The sequence below is a fragment of the Erythrolamprus reginae genome, chromosome 3, assembly GCF_031021105.1.
Source record: "Erythrolamprus reginae isolate rEryReg1 chromosome 3, rEryReg1.hap1, whole genome shotgun sequence".
Lineage (NCBI taxonomy): Eukaryota > Metazoa > Chordata > Lepidosauria > Squamata > Dipsadidae > Erythrolamprus > Erythrolamprus reginae.
In genome coordinates, this window is record NC_091952.1 from 110,301,473 (window position 1) to 110,322,945 (window position 21,473).

The 21,473-nt window shown below is 41.9% G+C and overlaps 1 protein-coding gene and 1 long non-coding RNA gene across 3 annotated transcripts in view; both read right to left on the bottom strand.

Moving 5' to 3' along the window:
* Window positions 1-21,473, bottom strand: part of LOC139164357 (uncharacterized) — a 283,996-nt gene that overhangs the window by 177,232 nt on the left and 85,291 nt on the right. The gene's annotated exons all lie outside the window — the stretch shown is intronic.
* The window catches only part of LOC139164352 (complement factor H-like), a 78,229-nt gene that overhangs the window by 1,576 nt on the left and 55,180 nt on the right, over window positions 1-21,473 (bottom strand). For both annotated transcript variants that reach the window (XM_070746364.1, XM_070746365.1), the window contains exons 7-10: window positions 20,245-20,415; window positions 8,455-8,628; window positions 4,911-5,105; window positions 3,538-3,720 (exon numbers count right to left, since the gene is read on the bottom strand). In XM_070746364.1, the coding sequence (XP_070602465.1) occupies window positions 3,538-3,720; window positions 4,911-5,105; window positions 8,455-8,628; window positions 20,245-20,415 (723 nt within the window). The remainder of the gene's footprint in view (window positions 1-3,537; window positions 3,721-4,910; window positions 5,106-8,454; window positions 8,629-20,244; window positions 20,416-21,473) is intronic.

The window sequence follows — 21,473 nt, forward strand, 5'->3', positions numbered from 1 at the left end:
TAACTCTGCATTCCCTCTGCCAGGAGTTTGTTCCTGACAAGCTCAAAGTTGACCCAGCCATCCATCTTTCCAAGATTGGTAAAATGAAATCCAGGATTGTTTGGGACAATGTGCTGATTGTGTAAACTGTTTAGAGAGAGCTGTAAAACTCTATATAACTCTAGAGTCTATAACTCTAGGTGGGGGTTTTTGCTGTTGCTAACATAAACAGTTACTAATTTAGTTAATTTTATTTTTTGTTCTGGTCTTGTGACCTCTGTTAGGTATTTATAAATATGCATGTAGACATATCTGTAAGGGAATAAATTGCATATTGAAGTTCAAAGGGCAGGGTACTATTTCAATATCAATGTAATGAAATAAATAAGTAAAGTGTATGAGTGTTCATTTGGAAATGCCCGACCGGCGGCTTAAACCGCCAGTCGAAATTGCCTCCAGAGCAGGGGGACGCTGTTGGCAGCTCCACGGAGCCCCAAACTTCTGGTTTCTGGTGAAAATGGAAGTTCGGCTTTTGGCAGGATGCCAGGATGGCACACTGCATGTTGGGTGCAAGAGGAGGTCCTAGATTGCCCTATTTAAGGGCGATCCGAACAGGACCTCCTTCTTGCTTTGGCTGCCTCTGGAATTGAACAGAAGGCTTTCTGTTCACTTCGAAGATCGGACCATGTGGCGAGGCCTATCGAGGCCTCGCTTCAGGTTTAATTTTGCAAGTCAGAGGCAGGCTGGCCTCTGATTTTCTTTGGGTTGCTGCCAGGAATCCATCTTTGGGGAGTAGGCTTAGCCTACTTCCCATTGTGGTGGGGAGGAAGCCTTACCCCCCCCCGCGACACCTCCCCCCTGGCACCCACCCCTACTTTAGGGCTGGGCCAGGGCGGGCTGGTAGGGGCTGACTAACAAGGGTGGGAAGGGCTTTCACCCCCCCATCACCTCCCTCCCACTTTGGGAGGGGGCCTCAGGAATGGTAGCAGGGGTGGTGGGCAGGGGTGGGTAGCAGGGGTGGGTAGCAGGGGTGGTGGGCCATCACAGGCCCCCCTTTTATGGGATAAGGGCCTCGGTGGTGCAATGGTTAGAGGGCAGTACTGCAAGCTACTTTAGGGATTTTAATTTAGGGATTTTAATTTAGTTGAGCTGTTTAACAGGGATTTAGCTAATTTTTCCCCTTTTACGGCCCCAGGACCCCCCATCCGGGAGGCTTGGGTGATTTGGGCCTGCTCTTTCAAGGCCCATTAGCTAGCAGGTTTTAAAAAATTTTAAAGTTTTTTCCCCCTTTTGGGGACCAGCTTCAGCATAGCCCCCAAGCGGCAAGCTTCCACCCAGGGACCCCTGGGATCTCGCCCCAGTAGGACACGGGCTCCTTTGGTGCGGGCTAGGGAGGCGAGAGAGGCAGCTCCTACCCCCTGGGCACGGGCCCCTTCTGAAAACCGGGCCACGGTAGGCCCTGTTGCCAGTGTGGTGTATGAGAGAGAGAGAGAAAAAGGAGGGGAGAGAGAAAGAAATCAAGAGAGAGAGAAAGTGAGAGAGAAAGAAAGCAAGAGACAGAGGGGGAAAGAGAGAGGGAGAGAAAGAGAGAGGGAGAGATAGAAATAGAGAGAGAGAAAGAAAACAAGAGAGAGAGGGAAAGAGAGAGAGGGAGAGAAAGAGAGAGGGAGAGATAGAAATAGAAAGAGAGAGAAAGGGAGAGAGAGAGAGGGAAAGAGAGAGAGGGAGAGAAAGAGAGAGGGAGAGAAAGAGAGAGGGAGAGATAGAAATAGAGAGAGAGAGAGAAAGAAAGGGAGAGACAGAAAGAGGGAGATCGAGAGAGAGGGAGAGAAAGGGAGAGATACAAAGAGGGAGAGAGAAAGAATGAGTGAGAGAAAGAAAGAGAGAGAAAGAGAGAGAGGGAAAGAGAAAGAAAGAGAGAGAGAAAGAGGGAGAGATAGAGGAAGAGAGAAAGGGGGATAGATGGAAAGAGTGTGAGAGAGAGACAGAAAAAGAGAAAAATGAGAAAATGGTGGAGAGAAAACGAGGGAGAGAAAAATGAAACAAATGAGAGAGAAGAACGAAAAGAGAGAGGGAACAGAGAAGTGGAGAAGAAGGAGGGAGGGAGGGAAGGAAGGAGAAATGGAGGGAGTTTGTTGATTTAAGTTTAAATTTACTTCTTAATAAAGAAGTATAAATTACTTTATTACTTAATTACTTAATTACTTCTTCTTTATTTTAAATATTGTATTTGTTCCCATTTTGTTTTTTACTTTAAATAAGATATGTGCAGTGTGCATAGGGATTTGTTCATAGGGCTTTTTTATAGTCCGGCCCCCCAACAGTCTGAGGGACAGTGAACTGGCCCCTGTGTAAAAAGTTTGGGGACCCCTGTGCCACACTGTCATTTTATTAAACAATACTACACCAATTGGTTCAGAATACTTTTTTCCTTGTTTTCCTCCTCTAAAATCTAGGTAATTCTTACATACCAGTGTGTTTTATACACCAAAAAATAGGGTACATAGAATTAAATAGTATATTTTGGATGTTCAGTAATAGTAGATAGATTTATAGCAAAGATATTGGAAATCTTCACTGACATATTGCAATACATTTTACGGAGAAATCCCTGAAGTTTTTACATTGCAGTGCCTCTCTCTACCTAATTAATTTTTCTTTGACTACTGAAGTTACTTGGATGAGCAACTAACTGTCTCATATTAATAAAGTTTGGTCCCCTTGCCATGATTCAATGTTTAGACAGGATACAACTACACTGACAACAATTAAAGGATTGTCTTATTTTAAGACTTCTGTAGCATCGTACAATTGTGAAAGTATTTGAAGCACAGACCTAATTCTTTTTATGCAAATGCTATCATTCATTCACACACACAACCACATTGAAGTTTTAAAAATATGTTACATACAGTGAATTGTTTTAGTTGCAATATTAAAAGGTATTATCACATAATTTTGATATTTACCACCCTTTTCTTTATTTTACTGTTCCTTAATAATTGCCATTTATCTATTCATTTATTGTATATTTGCATACTGCCCAAAACAATTTATGCTGAGCCTTAGATCGTATTTGGAGACAAACCTAAATCCTCTTTGCAGATCAAAACACATCTTTCTGTCTTCAAAAATAAGAAAAAAAATATTTAATTGTTAACAAACTTCATCTAAAATATTTTTCTTCAAATCAGAAGTCACCTTTTTATTGAAATATTAAACAGATCTAAGTAATAGAAGGCATTAAGTTTAATAAATAAATGACAGGCACATAGGGACAACTATATGTATATACATAAACTTTACTTTTACCCCCAGTCACAGCACAATTCCCTGTAGAAATATGAATCTCTTTTCCTTCCTGCTGCTAAATTATCACAAATTCTCATTTAGAAATCCATATATATATGTGTGCATGCACACACAGACACACACACACACATTGTGTGTGTATGTGCATGTATACCTGTGTGCACATATACAGCATATGTGTGCATATATACAGCATGGTAAGCAATTTCACATCAGGCAATTTTAGTTGACCTTCCTAAAACTTACCTGGCTGGATACATCTTGGAGCAGGTGACCACCCATATTTTGTGCAAGTAATTGTTGATTGCTGGTTTGCAGGAGAATATCCGCTATCACAAGTAAATGTAATGTTGTCACCTTCTATGTACTTGTTCCGGGAGTTATAAACAGTACGCCCATAATAAAAACGTACATAAGGATCACATGTTTCTAAAAGCAAAAAAGAGCAACATGGTTACATCATTTATGGTTCTTGGAAGGCTATTCATACTCCGCATGATATCTAATTCAGAGAGATGACAAGGTGTGAAGAGAAGAGAAAGCTGATGAAGAAGAACCCTATTTTGCAGAAGAGACGGAGTAATGACATGGACACAAGAGCTGGATTTAAACTGGGTCATTTTTATTAAAATAAATTAGCATAATTTATTCAACTAAATTAGCATAAATTAACATATCTAACTATGACCCAAACAATGGACCTGCAGGGTCAAACAATTGCTTCCGGGGCGGAAATGACGTAGCAATAAATATTCCTGGGCAACATATGGGCGTATCTCGATGCTAGTCCAGGTGAGGGACCACTCCCTCACCTGAGACCCTGCCATGCACTTGCATGAGGGGGGTCCCGCCGGCTAACCCCTACCCGGGGGCTTCAAGGTGCGGGACCCAAAGACAGGTTCCCCCCAACTGCTCAGGTAGCCCCCACCACGAGCTTGGAGAGAACCTGTCAATCATCCCCAAAGATGCCCAAGGGAGAACGGGCAGTTGCTAAACCACCACCCATTTTTCCGCCCCTAACCTGCCACGGAGCGGGGGTCAGATCTCTATCTTGGCGGCCGCCGAAAGAGGCTCCAAGAGCAGACAGCCACGTGTCTGCTCTTTTGACGTGGTCCGGGCGAAACAGGCCGAACCCGGGCCTGCACGCCCTTTTATAGGGCTGGCAAGCCCCACCCGGCTACGTCAGCAATCAGGCCACACTGGCCTGATTCTCGGCCGAAGTCTCGCAATCTCGCGAGACTTCAGCCGAGATCCAAGATGGCGGCTGCCGTGTGTCCATGCCGTCCCGACCCTCCTGCAGAAGGCACCGGCCGGTAAGTCTGCCGGTGATATTTCTGTTTATATTTTATCGAAGACTCAGCTTTTATCTCTATCATTTAGGCTTTAGTACACATCTTTTGCAAACTGTAGGCTCCAAAATAACCTTTAGAGTCTCTTGAGAAGAAGAAGAAGAAGGGACAGAAGTGTAAGCATCAGCCTAGCAGACAAAACAACCCACAAACAGGCTGACATCTCTGTAGGATGTTACTTCATTAAGGTTAAAGTAAGATCAGGACAGCATCTGACCTGTTTTGTTTGTACTTGGCAATATCTACTACAAAGGGGGAAGAATTACTTACTGAAACACTTTACTTCTGGGACATAACGGGAACTCCTGCATGTTGCTGTTTGCCATGTTTCCTTGTTTGCAGGCAGAAAACCATTAAAACAATAAAACTGAATTGATTGTCCCTCCCATTTTGGAAATGGTTTGTAATATTCAAGATGATTGGGCATTCTTCCATTTTCTATATCTATATAATCACATCCTTTTCCTGAAGAGAAGGCATAGGGGGAAAAAAAGTAAGGCACTCCCCAAATTCAGAATATTCTATCAATTCATTTGCTTTGCTTTATTCTGTGCTAGCATCAAAGATGAACCTGTTATTAAATGTTATTGTTTGCTCTAGTGCAATATCAGAATCAGATCTGGATTTCTGCCTTGGATCTAAAGAGAGAACAGAGAGTGAAAATGAGTGATGCGATAATAAAAGGCCCTTATTTCTTCTGTTTACAATCTGTGAGGTCTGTGAGGAGAATGGAATGATATTGATTTGATGTCTTCAATCTTATACTGTAAAATGGGACTGAACTTCTTTCTACTTCCCCGTTTTATCACTGCACTGGGATTTATCAAGCATTATGATTCTTGCTATTATTGTTATTATTATTATATTTTCATCCTGCCTTTTCATAAATGAGTCAATGAGCAAATATAGCTATACTTCAGAGGTTCAGTCGGTTCAGACTAGGTTAGGCGAACCTATAGTGGCAACCTGCCTAGGCAATCCCATCCTATATCCCATCCTATATCACTGTATTTTTTATATTGCATGCATGTCTGGATGGTTCATGTGAGCGAATTGCCATGTTGTTTGTTGTTACACAAATGTGCAGATGGTGCAGTTGAGCGAATTGCCGTGTTTTGTGTTGGCGCACACTTGCATGGATGTGGATAGTACACGCACACTCACATTTCAGTTGCTCACATTTCAGTTGTTACAGTTTGTTAAGTTCATCCCTGCTATATTTCTACCTTCTACCTTCTATTTTCTGTACCACAAGCACCCTGTGAGGTGAGTACACTTTAGTGGCTACATCTACAGGCTAGGACTAGAGAGGTTTACATTCAATTTCCCCCCACATTAAACAGTTTGGTAACCTTGATTCAGCAACTGGATATAGAAGCAGGATAAAAATTTAAGCAAAAACAAAAATACCCCACCAAAAAACTCTTCAAAGTATCTTTTTCTGAAGACTCTATTCAGATAATGATATTACTATAATACTAGATGTCATATCTCATTGCGATTTAGAATTCTTTGTTTTGAGAAGACTTACAAATTCCTTTGAGTTACAGATTTTGTGTTCAGTGATAGTTATGCAGGAAATGTGGAGCATTTTAGGAATGTTCTTCTGGAGCTTAATTACTAGGCCACCTTCTGGCTAACTTGTTTTTTCTTTCATTGTTTCACCTTTCCTCTTTAAGAGTTTTTGTTTGTTTGTTTGTTTAATGTTTTGGCATTTAATGTTTTGGCATAAAATCTGTTTTTGCATCAGAATTGCAAAGAATACCCAGATCTCTGTTTAATTTCACTTTTAGATAAATCAATATTGGCTGTGTTTGGACACAGATTTAAGAGTGTTTAGATAGTTTACAGCTTTTGACCTTAATAGAGACTGGAGTGTACTCATTGTGTTTCTCAAGTATTTGTAAATAAGTCAGGACATGAGACTCCGGTGTTTCCATTTTTCTAGATTGAGACAGTTTAACTTTTACAGTCTTTTTCTTTCCTTCTTTAAAACTATTCATTTCGTTCCTGCAGCCACTTCTGTTCAAACATTTTTGGTGTTCAGGTTTTCTGTTCTGCCATTTCAGTCCTATTCCTTCCACCAAGAGCCTCGGTGGCATAGTGGTTAGAGTGCTGCAAGCTACTTCTGCTGATCACCGGCTACCAGCAGTTTAACAGATCGAATCTCAGTAGGCTCAAGGTTGACTCAGCTTTCCATCCTTCCAAGATCAGTAAAATGAGGAACCAGATTGTTGGGGATAATATGCTTACTCTCTGTAAACCACTTAGAGAGCGCCGTAAAGCACTGTGGAGCGGTATATAAATTTAAATGCTATTGCTAATGCTATATTCCTCATTTAATGAAAGTTAAGTTCCTCAGTTTATGATTTTGTTTCACTTGTTGCAATCATTCTATTCACATGCCATGAAAATGGTATTTTTTAAATTTCTTCTAGTACTTCAATAGCTATGCAGTCTATTTATGATACCTCAATAGACAAGGAGTTTTTGTTTTTCCTGGGATACTATTAGCTATCGTCCACAGTCTTTTTGATTAGGGCTGCCTAAGTAACTATAGAAGGATTTTTTTTGTGTACAGTCAGATTACACTTTGTTTTGTCAAGCATACCTGGCATCATGTACCTGAAAAGGGCAGTTTCATGAATATCTGATCCTGTATGGCCCAGGGTCACCCTATCACTGAAAAGTGTAAGAATTTCACCTAATGTGAGCAGTTAACGTGGCAATTACTTTTACCTTTTTGGCTCTCCTTATCTCATATTCCATATATCACATAGAAATACAGTGTTCCCTCGATTTTCGCGTGGGATGCGTTCCGAGACCGCCCCCGAAAATGTCGAATTTCCACAAAGTAGAGATGCGGAAGTAAAAACACCATTTTGGCTATGGACAGTATCACAAGCCTTTCCTTAACACTTTAAACCCCTAAATTACAATTTCCCATTCCCTTAATAACCACTTACTCACCATTATTACTGGTACTTACCATTGAATAAGACACTTAGTGATCCTGATATTTATAAACATAATTATTTATTAACAATAATTTTTTTTTGTTATTTATTTGCAAAAATTATTAGTTTGCCGATGACGTATGACGTCATCGGGCGGGGAAAACCATGGTATAGAAAAAAAACCGTGAAGTATTTTTAATTAATATTTTTTGAAAAATCGTGGTATAGGCTATTCATAAAGTTTGAACCCCCGAAAATTGAGGGAACATTGTACCATAATTTTCTTACTGCATTGTTGTTTTGCATACTCTGCAATATACTTCAAACTACACTTGCCACTTTGTGACAGCTTCCCTTTGCAAGCTGGAATGAGAAATCCTGAGCATTTGTTCCGAAGTAGCACCATTGGTAGATTGCTAGGCAGGAAAATGGTCAGGATCTTCAATAATCACCCCTTCTTCCTTCCAGACTTTGTCAAGTAGTTTATTTTTGTATGGACATTAATTAATAGGACCCCTAAAAGTTCAGTTCAGTCCCTACAGTCTTCAGATGACTTTATGAGTGACTGGTTAGGGATAGCATGGAGCACATTTTCTATACTGTATAATGCTATTATTCCATTTTTATATTGTTTTTCCTTATTTTATTGTGGAACAATTTTATGATTATTATAAAAGACTTTAGGATTGTTTTTAATGAAAAAATTACAGTAATCATACTGTAACTTCTGATAGCTATAAAATATTCTCCTACTACCATAATTATCTCACTTCATCCACCCAAGTATAAGAATATTATTCATAAACAATGAAGAAATTTCTGCTCTAGAAAGAAAGTTCATAGGAAAAGTTGCTTACGTTTACAGACAGGAAGAGGGACCCAGCCAGTTTCTTTGCATATGGAAGGCTTTCTCAGGCTTTCAGAGACAAACCCTTCATTACATGTTATGTCAATTTTTTCATTGTACATATATTGAGCTCGTCTAGGTAGAAAATGGCCATTTGTCACTTCTGGAGGGAAGCACGTAATTTCTATGGAGGAATATGAATAAAAATAGGTGGTCAACCTTTAACCAATAAGAACATTTATCTGCTCCTGATCCTTGGGAAATTCTCAATAGGTGAAGAAAGATTAGTTGATTGCAAATTACTTTTCATCATTTATCAGCCAGTTCTTTACAGCCATTTATCAACCATGGATAAATTATGAAATACATGGGGCAGCGTTCCCTGTAAGCTGCGTGCGTGAGCATGTGCGTGCCCCAAAATACTCCTCCGCAGCCTTTTTCACAGGCACGCAATCCCCATCCCCCTGCCAGCCCGCGGGGGGGAGGTGCCGGCAGTAGAAGGGAAGGGAGCCACGGCCGCCCCTGCCTCCCCACGGTGCCTCCGGCCAGTGTTCTCTCTAAATTTTTTTTGGGGTGGGCGGAAAAGTATAGTGTCTGAGCGGCAGTCCCTTCGGGACTGGGCAACACAGAAATAATAATAAAATTTCCCTCTCGGCTTCTGGGCAGGTTTGGAAAACTCTGAGTTGATGATGATTTTTAAGTGAGCGATTGCTCACCTGCTCAGCTTAGAGGGAACTATGCCTCCGGCCCCCTCGGCCTTTCGGTGCTGCCCCCTGCCCACCCGATCCGCCCCCTCTGCTCCTCCGCCGCCTCCTGCCTTTGGGCGTGGCTCCTCCTGCACCAGGAACGCATGCCCTGCCCGTCTCACAGTCCCTTTGCCAAAAGCACTTTTGTCCTGGGCTCTCAGCAAGGGGGTTGCAGGAGAGGCAGGGCAGGCGTTCTCACAGCAGAGGCCAGCGAAGGTGATATTCAATGTCGGGGGTGTGCAGGCGGTTGCGCATGCTTCCTATCCCCCTGACAGCCCCCTCGGAACATTCAAAATAAGATAAACCTTCGCAGGCGAAGGCTTTTCTTGTTTTGAGTGTTCCGGGCGGACTGGCAGGGGGATGGGGAGTGCGCGCAACTGCCTGCGCGCCCCCGACATTGAATATCACCTTCACCGGCCTCCACTGTGAGAAGAATGGAGAGAGAATGAGAGAGAGTGAGAGCAACAGAGAGAAAGAGAGAGAGAAAGAGAGAAAGAGAGAAAGGGGGGAGAGAAAGAAATAGCAAGAGAGAGAGAGAACAAGAGAGAGAAAGAGTGTGAGGAAGAAAACAAGAGAGAAAGAGTGAGAGAGAGAGAAAGCAAGAGAGAAAGAACACAAGAGAGAGAAAGTGAGAAAAAGAGAGAGAGAGCAAGAGGGGGAGAGAAAGAGAAAGAGAAAGAAAAAGAGAGAGGAGAGAGGAAGGAAGAGAGTGAGAGAGAGGAAGAAAGCAAGAGAGAGAGAGAGAAAGCAAGAGAGAGGAGTGGAAGGAAGAGATAGAAAGAAATGATAGAAAAAAAGGGGGGGGAAGAGAAATGAGAAAATGATTGAGGCAGAGAATGACAGGAAAGAGAAACAGAGAGAGAAGTGACTCTTGATTTAAAACATATGGTAAAAGCACTTAAATAATAACAGAGGGGAAAAAAAACCAGCCCTCACCTGTTTTTATTAATAGTTATGTTTTTGGTTTTGCTGGTTGATTTAGTTTTAATAGTAATGGATTTTGGGTTTTTTTAAATTATTAATTTCTTTTAATAAAAAAGAAGGGATTGTTTGTTTGTTTGTTTGTCTGTCTGTCTGTCTGTCTGTCTGTCTATCTATCTATCTATCTATCTATCTATCTATCTATCTATCTATCTATCTATTTATATATATGCCGCCCAGTCCCAAGGGGACTGCCGCTCAGACACTATACTTTTCCGCCTACACTGAAAAAAAATTAGAGGGAACATTGACATGGGGGATCCTTGCCCTAAGACTATTTTGCTCTTTTCTCAATTTTCTGCTTAGCAGAATACAGTGGAGTGGAACAGAGCAGAACGGAACATATAATTCTTTTATATTATATATATTTTTTGAAAATAAATTTATTGAATATATACATTAAAAACAGGGTACAGAAAAGCAAAAGGGATATATATAATATACATTCTAACATTTACAATTTACTTATATAGTACACGTAGGTGGGGAGGGAGAAAAGAAGAAAGGTAGGGGGTTGGGGAAGAAGGGAAAGAGATATAAGGGGAAGGGGGGTAGGAAATTGGAGCAAAAGGGGAGTGGTAAGAAGAGAAGGCCAGCGTTAAAGCTGGGTCTTTCATGATTTGCGGCCTGTGATTTGAGCCCATAGTTGGTGTAAATTTCCCTAAAGTTTTATCCATATGTTTTTGATGTAATTGTTAGTGCCAATATGTATCAGTGGTTTAAGGATTTGTTTTCTTTGTAATTTTAAAGTTCGTGTCGATCGATGTTTACAGTTTGTCGTTTCAATTTGATGTTATGATTTGTGATGTAGGTTGCTAGTTTTTCAAGATGTTTTTGTTGGATATTTTTCTTGATGGATAATTTTTAAGTAATTCCTTTTTTTTAACCAGAGGTACCATTTGTCCCATGCTTTGTAGAAATCTGTCTCATCCTTGTTTTGCAGTTCCATTGTTAACTTGGACATTTCTGCACATTCCATTATTTTAATCAAAAGTGATAGAACGGTTGGGTTTTTTTCTTGTTTCCAGAATTGTGCATACAAGATCCTTGCAGCTGTAATAATGTGAATTATAATATATCTGTTTTCTTTACTAAGGTTTTGTCTTATGATTCCTAATAAAAATGGTTCGGGTTTTGCATGGATGGTCTGAGAAGTAATTTGTTCTAGCATAGTTTTGATTTTATACCAATATTTTTGGGTGGTTTCACATGTCCACCAGATGTGGTAGTATGTACCTGGTTTTTCCCTGCACTTCCAACATAGTGGTGATAGGTTTGGATACATTTTTGCAAGTCTAGCAGGTGGCAAGTGACATCTGTAGAACATTTTATAACGATTTTCCTTATATGAGGTTGCCATCGTTAGTTTATAGTTAACAGTCCAAATTTTTTCCCATTCGTTTAAATAAATTGTGTACCCAAAATTTTGTGACCACACTATCATAGTTCCTTTAACTATTTCTTCTACAGCATCGTGTTGGAGGAGGATATTGTATATGTTTGATATTTGTTTTTTTTTGTGGACCAAAAATTATCTTATCAAGGAGATTGTTTTTTTGAAAACCTAATTTGTTCTTATCTTCATTATATTTTGATTTAATTTGTAGGTAGTGTAACCAATCTACTTTAATACCTTTTTCCATGATCATTATTTTCATTTAACAGTTGGTCGTATGTTATAATTTTGTCAGGGGTTAATGCATTCAGGTATATAATTGCTTCTGTTGGGGAAATCCATTTTGGGATACAGAGATAATGGTTTTTTAATAAAGTGCCAGGTGTTGATTAAGGTTTTTCGAATGTAGTGTGATCTGAAGTATGTTGGTATTTTATCTATGTCTGCCATCAGAAACTTGTGCCACCCGGATTGAAGGTCATAGCCTTCAAGTGTTAATATTCTAGAATTTTTAAGTGTTATCCATTCTTTCAGTAAATTTGCAATTGAGGCATGGTAATATAGTTCCATGTTTGGTAACCCAAATCCACCTCTTGACCTATGGTCTTGTAGGTCTTTAAGTTTTATTCTGGCCTTTTTTTTTGTCCATATAAATTTGCGAATTTTTTTGTGTAAGTTTTTGAAAAGGTCCTGTTTAATTTAATGGGTGCAGTTTGGAAAAGGTATAAAAATCTAGGGAGTATATTGCTTTTAATTACAGCAATTTTCCCCATTATAGAAAGTGGGAGCTTCGACCATCTGCAAAAATCTTTGTCCATTTCATTAATTAGTTTATCATAATTGTCTTTCTTGATAGTGCTGCGATTTGCGGTGATCCATAGTCCTAGGTATTTAACTTTTTTGGCGGTTTTGATGTTAGTAGATTCCTCTAGTTTCAATATCTGCTGTTTTGTCATATTTTTTGTTATCATTTTTGTTTTTTCTCTATTGATTTTTAGACCGGCAATCTCTCCAAATTTATTTATTTCGTTACTTAAAATAGGTGCAGATTTTAAGGGGTCTTGTACAATGAACACCATGTCATCAGCAAATGCTTGAAGTTTATAGTGTTCATTTTTAATTTTTAGTCCTTGGATTTCCTTGTTGTGTCTTATTTTATTTAGTAGAACTTCTAGTGCGAAGATAAAGATCAGGGGGGCTAAGGGACAGCCCTGCCTCACTCCTTTTTTTATGTTTATTGTTTCTGTCATGTCATTGTTTATCAGTATTTTGGCTGTTTGTATTGAGTATATAGTTTTAATGAGTTCTGTAAATTTATTACCGAATTGCATTGACGCTATTTGTGTTGTGAAGAATTGGCAGTATAAACTATCAAAGGCTTTCTGTAAATCTACGAATAGGAATGCTACTGGTTTATCTATGTTTTTATCGTAATATTCTAAAGAGTCCAAAATAATCCTTGTGTTCGTTGCTATGTTTCTTGCCGGAAGGAAGCCATTTTGGTCTGTATGCATTCTAACAGTTAGTATTTGTTTAAATCTTTCAGCTATGATGGATGCAAAGATTTTATAGTCTGAATTAAGCAGGGATATTGGGCGATAATTTTGAATGTAAGCCTCATTCCAAGAGGAAGGAAGTTTTGAATATAAGCCTCATTCCAAGAGGAAGGAAGTTTTGAACCTTCGAGGATTTCATTAAAAAGAGGTAACATTATAGGCTCCAGGATTTCTTGAAATTGTTTGTAGAATTCTGCAGGTATACGGTCTGTGCCCGGGGTTTTATTATTTTTTTGTTTCATAATTGCATTGATTAGTTCTATTGATGTTATTTTGTCATTTAGCATATCCTGATCTTCCTTATTTATTTTTTCTGTGTTTTCTAAGCTCTCGAATAGTTTATTTATTAGTTGTTCATTTACGTCATCTTTTTTATACAATTCCTCAAAGAAGGATTTAATTATTTGTTTTTTATCGCTAAGTGTTGTTTTTAAAACATCTGTATGATCATATAATGCCTCTATAATTTTATCTGCTTTTTGGTGAGCGAGTTTTGAAGCTAACCATTGCCCGGGTTTGTTTGCAAATTCAAAGTGCTTTTGTTTGGCAGTCCTTAATTTATGTGAAAGTTCTTCTTGAGTTTGCAGGTTTATGTAATGTTTTGTAATATTCAGTTCTCCTAAAACTTCGGTATTGTCTGGTTTCGTTTGTGGGGTTTTTTCAAGTTTCTGAAGTTTTATTTTTAGTGTGGATAGGCTGTTTTGTTTCTGTTTTTTCTTTTTACTTTGGTATGCAATATAGATTCCTCACACATAGGCTTCATTGTGTCCCATAGGTTTTGTGTGGAAGTGTTACCATCATTTTTAATTTGGAGAAACTCACCTAATTCTTGTTTTAATATTTTTTGAAAGTTTTCTTCTTTAAATATTGTTTGGTTCATAGTCCATCGTCTTGAGTAGTTATTAGTTGAATCTCTCCATTTCAACAATATGGGGTTATGATCTGCCCAGGAGTTTGGAAGTATTTGTATGTCTGTTACTTCATTGATAAATTCTAAATCCGCCCAGGCCATATCAATGCGGGACCATGACTTAAGTGTGTATATATAAGTGTGATTGGACACACAAGGCATTTGTCTTGATGCATATGCTTTCAGTGTACATGAAGAAAAAATATATATTATATATTATATTTATTAAATTTGTATGCCGCCCCTCTCCGTAGACTCAGGGCGGCTCACAGCAATAGTAAAAAACAATGAAAATACAAATCTAACATTTAAAAAACGAAAAACCCATAATTTAAAAAACATACACACAACATACCATACATAAACTATATAAGCCTATGGAAGATGTCTCAATTCCCCCATGCGTGATGGCAGAGATGGGTCTTAAGAAGTTTATGAAAGGCAAGGAGGGTGGGGGCAATCCTAATCTCCAGGGTGAGCTGATTTCAGAGGGTCGGGGCTGCCACAGAGAAGGCTCTTCCCCTGGGTCCCGCCAGACAACATTGTTTAGTCAACGGGACCTGGAAAAGGCCAACTCTGTGGGACCTAACTGGTCGCTGGGATTCGTGCGGCAGAAGGCGGTCCTGGAGATATTCTGGTCTGATGCCATGAAGGGCTTTTAGGTTATAACCAACACTTTGAATTGTGACTGGAAACTGATCAGCAACCAATGCAGATTGCGGAGTGTTGGTGACACATAGGCATACCTAGGGAAGCCCATGATTGCTCTCGCAGCTGCATTCTTCACAATCTGAAGTTTCCAAACACTTTTCAAAGGTAGTCCCATGTAGAGAGCATTACAGTAGTCGAACCTCGAGGTGATGAGGGCATGAGTGACTGTGAGCAGTGACTCCAGGTCCAGATAGGGCCGCAACTGGTGCACCAGGCGAACCTGGGCAAATGCCCCCCTCACCACAGCTGAAAGATGGTTTTCTAATGTAAGCTGTAGATCGAGCAGGACGCCCAAGTTGCGGACCCTCTCTGAGGGGATCAGTAATTCCCCCTCCCAGGGCGATGGACGGAGAGATTGAATTATCCTTGGGAGGAAAAACCCACAGCCACTCCGTCTTATCAAGATTGAGTTTGAGTCTGTTGACACCCATCCAGACCCTAACAGCCTCCAGGCACCGGCACATCACTTCCACTGCTTCATTGACTGGACATGGGGTGGAGATGTACAACTGGGTATCATCAGTGTACTGATGATATCTCACCCCATGCCCCTGGATGATCTCGCCCAGCGGTTTCATGTAGATATTAAATAGCAGGGGGGAGCGGACCGACCCCTGAGGTACCCCACAAGGGAGAAGCCTTGAGGTTGACCTCTGACCCCCCACTAACACCGACTGCAACTGACCAGAGAGGTAGGAGGAGAACCACTGAAGAACAGTGCCTCCCACTCCCAATCCCTCCAGCCGGCACAGAAGGATACCCTGGTCGATGATATTGAAAGCTGCTGAGAGGTCAAGAAGCACCAGGACAGAGGATAAATCCCTGTCTTGGGCCCACCAGAAATCATCCATCAATGCGACCAAAGCAGTTTCCGTGCTGTAGCCAGGCCTGAATCCTGACTGCTGAGGGACTAGATAATCGGCTTCTTCCAAAGACCACTGGAGCTGGAGTGCCACCACCTTCTCAACAACCTTCCCCATAAAGGGAAGGTTGCAGACCGGACAATAGTTGTTGAGAATGGCAGAGTCCAGGGAAGGCTTCTTGAGGAGGGGGAGCACAAGTGCTTCCTTGTAAGGAACCAGAAAGGACCTCCTCCCCAAAGAAGCATTGACAATCTTCTGGACCAGCTCCATGTCACCTCCCTGCTGGCTGAGACCAGCCAGGAGGGACACGGAACCAGTAAACAGGTGGCGGAACTTATAGCTCCAATGGCCTTGTCCACTTCATCAGGTGTCACCAGAACAAACTCTTCCCAGACAGATGGACAAGTACGGGCCCCCAGTCACCTCGACTGACTTGTTGTCAGTCGACTCTGTTATCCAATCGGAATCGAGGTCCGCTCAGATCCAAGCAACTTTATCAGTGAAAAGTGTGTTAAGGTCCTTGGCACTTGTTCTGCCTGGCTCTATGGTATGAGTCTCCCAAAAATTCAAGGGTAAAAATTTCAGACACACACACACACACTTGAAAGTTCAAAAACAATGTTCAATCACAAAAAAAAATCACAAAAATTCAAAAGAAACAAGCACCCTTTTTGTATTGCAAAGAGCACTCGTCCCAAAACAAACTTGTAGGCTGTACAATCCCCTTAATCAGTCCTTAAGTACTTAGCTAACAGCTGTGAAAAAATGTCACAGCCCTCCTTCTTCCATGAAGTGAGACACACACACTTTGCTCTGCTTTGGTTTCAAAGGCGTGAAAAATCAACAAACAAAGTCCGGAAACAGCAAGGCACGGTCCTGAAGAAACAACAATCAGATAATCTTCCACAACGGCCAAGCCAGCATACTGCTATTTATATCAGCAGCTCTAATTGCTGGAGCCCGACCCAAACACAGGTGGCCTCTCTTATCTCCTTTAATATTTCTTCAATTGGTCTCTTCTATGCATAATTCTGTGCCTGCGTGGGTCTAACACTTTCTCATCCGAATCGACCAAAGATAATGGAAATTGGCTTCCTGGACTGTGTGCCAAGGCCCCCTCTTCCAAGTCACCCCCAACTTCTTCTTCATTCGAGAAAACTGTACTACCTGACTCTGTCGGCAATAAAACAGGCCTATGACATGTTGATGTTTCTCCTGCATGCACCTCCACATTCCTTGGGGCAGGAGCTGGGCCAGAGTCAACCACAACAGCACTACTCTGCAAGGACTCCCCAACTCCAATATATTCATCAAAAAACATAAGATCCAACACTTAGCAATAGACATAGGAGACTAATAAGCAATCAAATCATATTAGGAAACAATAAAACAATATAAATCATAAAGAACAAGCAACATTATTAAAGCCATAAGTGAGAAGAGATAAGTACCAGGAAGGGAAAGAAGAATAATAGTAATACAGACTTAGTAAATAATTTGACAGTATTGTGGAAATGAGTGGTTTAGCAGAGTGATGGCACTTGGGAAAAAACTATCCTTGTGCCTAGTTGTTCTAGTGTGCGTATCCTGTACTATCGCATTGAAAATAGAAGTTTGTGCTCAATTAGGGGTCCCTTTGGCCCCGGAGAAGACTGAGGGCCCCGCTACCAGGATTACTTTTCTGGGTATTGAATTGGACTCAAGATCCAGAGCAAGCTTGACATAGTGTTAGGTAGTCAGAAAGTAACCCCTCATCAGCTGCAGGAACTCGCTGGTCTTCTTAACTTTGCCTAGTAGGTAATAGTCCCCGGCAGGGCCTTTTCCCGGAGGGTATACACTGCGATGAAGGGGCTTCGCTTGCCCCATCATCATACCCACCTGAGCGCTGGGGTCAAAGATGACCTGCATGTATGGCAGGGCTTTCTGGCCCACTTTAATGGTCTGTCCTTTTGGAGGCACGAGCTTCTTTTGGAAGCAGAATTGCAGTTATGCTCGGACGCTGCGAGGACCCATGGGTTCGGGGTTATCTTAGGCGACCAGTGGTGCCATTGCATGTGGCCTCCAGAATGGAGGGCCTCTCCCCTGGTCAAGGATCTGACCTTTCTGGAGCTCTTCCCACTGATAGTAGCTTTAGAGCTATAGGGAGAGCAGTTTAGGGACAAAACCGTGCACTTTTGGTGCGACAACCTGGATGTAGTCCATGTTGTGAATGCCCTGTCCTCTAAAGGCGACAGGGTCATGCGGCTTGTCCGCCATTTAGGCTTGTCCCTAAATGCCCTGGTTTTGGCTCGACATGTCCCTGGTCTAGATAACGGGATCGCTGACGCCTTGTCCTGTGGTCAGTTGTCCAGGTTTCGGACCCTGGCTCCATGGGCTCGTGTGTCACCGGAAGCCTTCCCTGACCACCTTTGGAGCCTGGGCGGGCTCTTGAGCAGTGGAGGACTGAAGCCAACAGGGCCATGGCCCTCTCGGTGGCACCAAGCACCTTGAGGGCATATCAGCACGCAGGTAAGGAGTTTTGGGATTTCAGGCAAGCCAGGGGCTACCCTCACATTTGGCCATTCCCAGTGGATCACCTTATGGAGTACTGCGTGCAGCTTAGGCAGTGTGGCCTTTCAGTTAGAACTATTAGGTGCAGGTTGGCAGGCCTCGCCTTTTTATCTAAGGTGGGTGTTTTTTTGGACCTTTCTTGTGAGTTCCACATTCAGAAGATGCTGGAAGACTGGGTGAGGGAGCGACTGGGGACCCCAGTGGATGGCAGGCAGGCATTAACGGTACAGCAGCTGTCGCTCATTAACCAAGCTTGGAACAGCCTGTGCGCCTCTCTGTATGAGGCCCGCCTCTTTCAGGCGGTGGCCTGTGTCATGTTTTTCGGGGCCCTTCAAGTCAGCAAGGCTTTGGCCTCCTCCCAGGCTGACAGATCTCTCCGTGCCTTCCAGTTTTCCGACTTGCATTTTAGCGACAGGGGTGTCTCTCTATTGGTGAGAGAGTCCAAAACTGATCAGTTATGTAGGGGGTGTTAGGATAGAGTTGACGGCTGCCACCGATCAGTCTGTGTGCCTGGTGGTGGCTTTATCTAATTTCTGTAGTCTTAGGGGAGTGGGGCAGGGGTACCTTTTTAAGCACCAGGACGGTACCCCTCTGACCCGCTATCAATTTTGGGTTTTAGTGACTAGGGCTCTAGTCAGGATGGGCATTGACCCTGCCAGCTATGGAACGCATTCATTCCGTATCGGCACTGCAACTAGTGCAGCTGCGTCTGGTTTCCCGGGTCAGAGGATCCGGGAGATTGGCCGCTGGTGGTCTGCGGCCTACTTGGGATATGTACGGCCAGTTGAGGGACCAGGGCACGATCTCAGGCTAGGTAACCTTTCTCTGCCCTCTCCTAGGTAGCCCCGCCAGTGTGAGACTGACAGCGTTGCTGTGCGGCCACAGTATGATCTTTTGGGCTGGCCGCTCCGCAGCAAGAACCGCCATGGGGACCCAAATGTCATTGGGCCGATGGGTCAACATCGTATTGATGGGGAGAAGAGGTCTTCGCTGGGAAGGGCTTCTTCCACTGCTCCTGGGAGGGCGGCACGTGGTGGCCACGCCCAGGTGGTTGGTATTGCACCTAGGTGGCAATGACCTGTGTATGCTTGGGGGTCTAGCTCTGATCTGCCAGGCTCACAAAGACTTGCGCATTCTTCGCACTGTGTGGCCAACCACACAAGTGGTATGGTCTGAGATCCTCCCGAGGATCGTTTGGAGGGACGCTATTTCCCCTAGGGCCATGCACCGTGTTAGGAGGAGAGAGAATAAGGCTTTGGGTAGGGCGGTCAGAGAGTTAAGTGGGGTAGTAGTTGCCCATCCCCACATCACCATAGATCAGTCATGGCTTTACCGGGCTGACAGTGTTCACCTGTCAGATCAGGGGAATACCATCTTCTTACAGGACCTGCAGTGGTCACTGCGTGAGCTGGTGCACTTAGAGGGGGGAGTCGGGGAACCAAGATAGAGATCTGACCCCCACTCCGTGGCAGGTTAGGGGCGGAAAACTGGGTGGTGGTTTAGCAACTGCGTGTTCTCCGTTGGGCATCTTTGGGGATGATTGACAGGTTCTCTCCAAAGGCTTGTGGTTTGAGCGACCTGAGCAATTGGGGGGAGCCTGTCTTTGGGTCCCGCCCATTTCCTTCCCCTGGTAGGGGTAAGAAGGCGGGACCTCCCACATGCAGGTGCATGGCAGTGACTCAGGTGAGGGCATGGCCCCTCACCTGGATCAGCATGGAGCTATGCCCATAAGTTGCCCCTGATGTTTTTCTGACGTCATTTTCCACCCCGGAAGCAATTGTTTGACCCTGCGGGTCCTTGTTAGGGTTATAGTTAATTATGTTAATTTATGCTAATTTATTTGAATAAGTTATGCAAATTTAATTAATAAAAATGACCCAGTTAAAATCCAGCTCTTGTGTCCGTGTTGTTACTCCGCCTCTGCTGCAAATGACATCAAATGAAGACATACAAATACTTCTTTCCTTATTTTTAGTTTTTAACCAGATCAGATTGATTGGAGCTACAATTCCAGGCATGCATAGCAAGAAGACTAAAATGTGTATAAGATTTCAAAACAACCATGACTATTAGAAACATATACAAACCTGCACATTGAAGCTTTGAACTCCATCCAGTCTCAGTACATAAGGCATATGGTCTGTCAATATATCTATATCCTACATTACAGGAGAATTGTACTGTCTCACCATCCTTATAAATGAGCTTCGGTGATAATAGGTTTCCATTTTCAATAGGGTCTGCCTGGCAAGTTGTTTCTACCATAAAATACAAACAAGATTGTTTTCATTAATATCCTCTTTATTCGGTGAATCTAATAAATTGAATTGAATTGGATTGAATATTCACTTGAATTAAAAAATACCATATTAAAGAAGAACGAAATATCTTTGTAAATTTTAATCTCATTTTTCATCCTAAAAGAATTCAGGTAGAATCAAGTTGAAGAAGTAACCCTTTTCATACTCATTGGTATGAACAATAATAAATATACTATTTCACAATCAAATGAAATGCCTTCAGCCTCAACCAGTATCTTCATGTTAATATTAAACAGAATTGGGGAAGGGGATGAGCACTGAGGCAACCTACAAAGCAGTATATGCTAACTAAAACTGTCTCAAAGGAAGGAGTAGAACTAGTACAACACAGTGCTACCCAATCCAATCCTCAAAGCCACTTCAGAAAGTTACCGTGATTAAAAGCCACTAAAATACCAAGGACAGATGGATGAATGGTATGATCAATTCAATTTTAATTCTGTGCTCAGGTCTGAAAACTGACTGAAAAAGTTGATAACTTACTCCTCAATTCTCTGAAGCAAATGCTTGTTCTTGTCTGGATATATGCAGAGCTACACAGGAGGACTAGATAAGATACCAGAATATAGTGTGGCAATTAATGAACCAGATAAATGACAAAGATACGTTTGTAGAAAACACTAGTTTTACTGTTCAGTGCAAAATATCTTCTGCTTCCATCTTCTATATACAGGAACTTTACTTTAGCTATATTCAGCTTACTTACAAGTAGATACTAAACCAATTCAGGTTTCTAGTAGATACTAAACCAATCCAGGTTTCTTTGTATCACTGCTACTACTCTACTTAATATTTAACTCACGCTCAAACTGCTCCAGCTAGCCAAATAATAACCACCACCAATAGCAAACAACAGCAGACAGATAATCATGGTAAAGTTAATTTGCATCTTATAATGCTCTGGCCCAACCAGATTGCAGTTCACACCCTATGACTCAGCATTAACATGCTTACAATCTTTCCTTACCTTATATTGTAACACAAGGAAATATCAT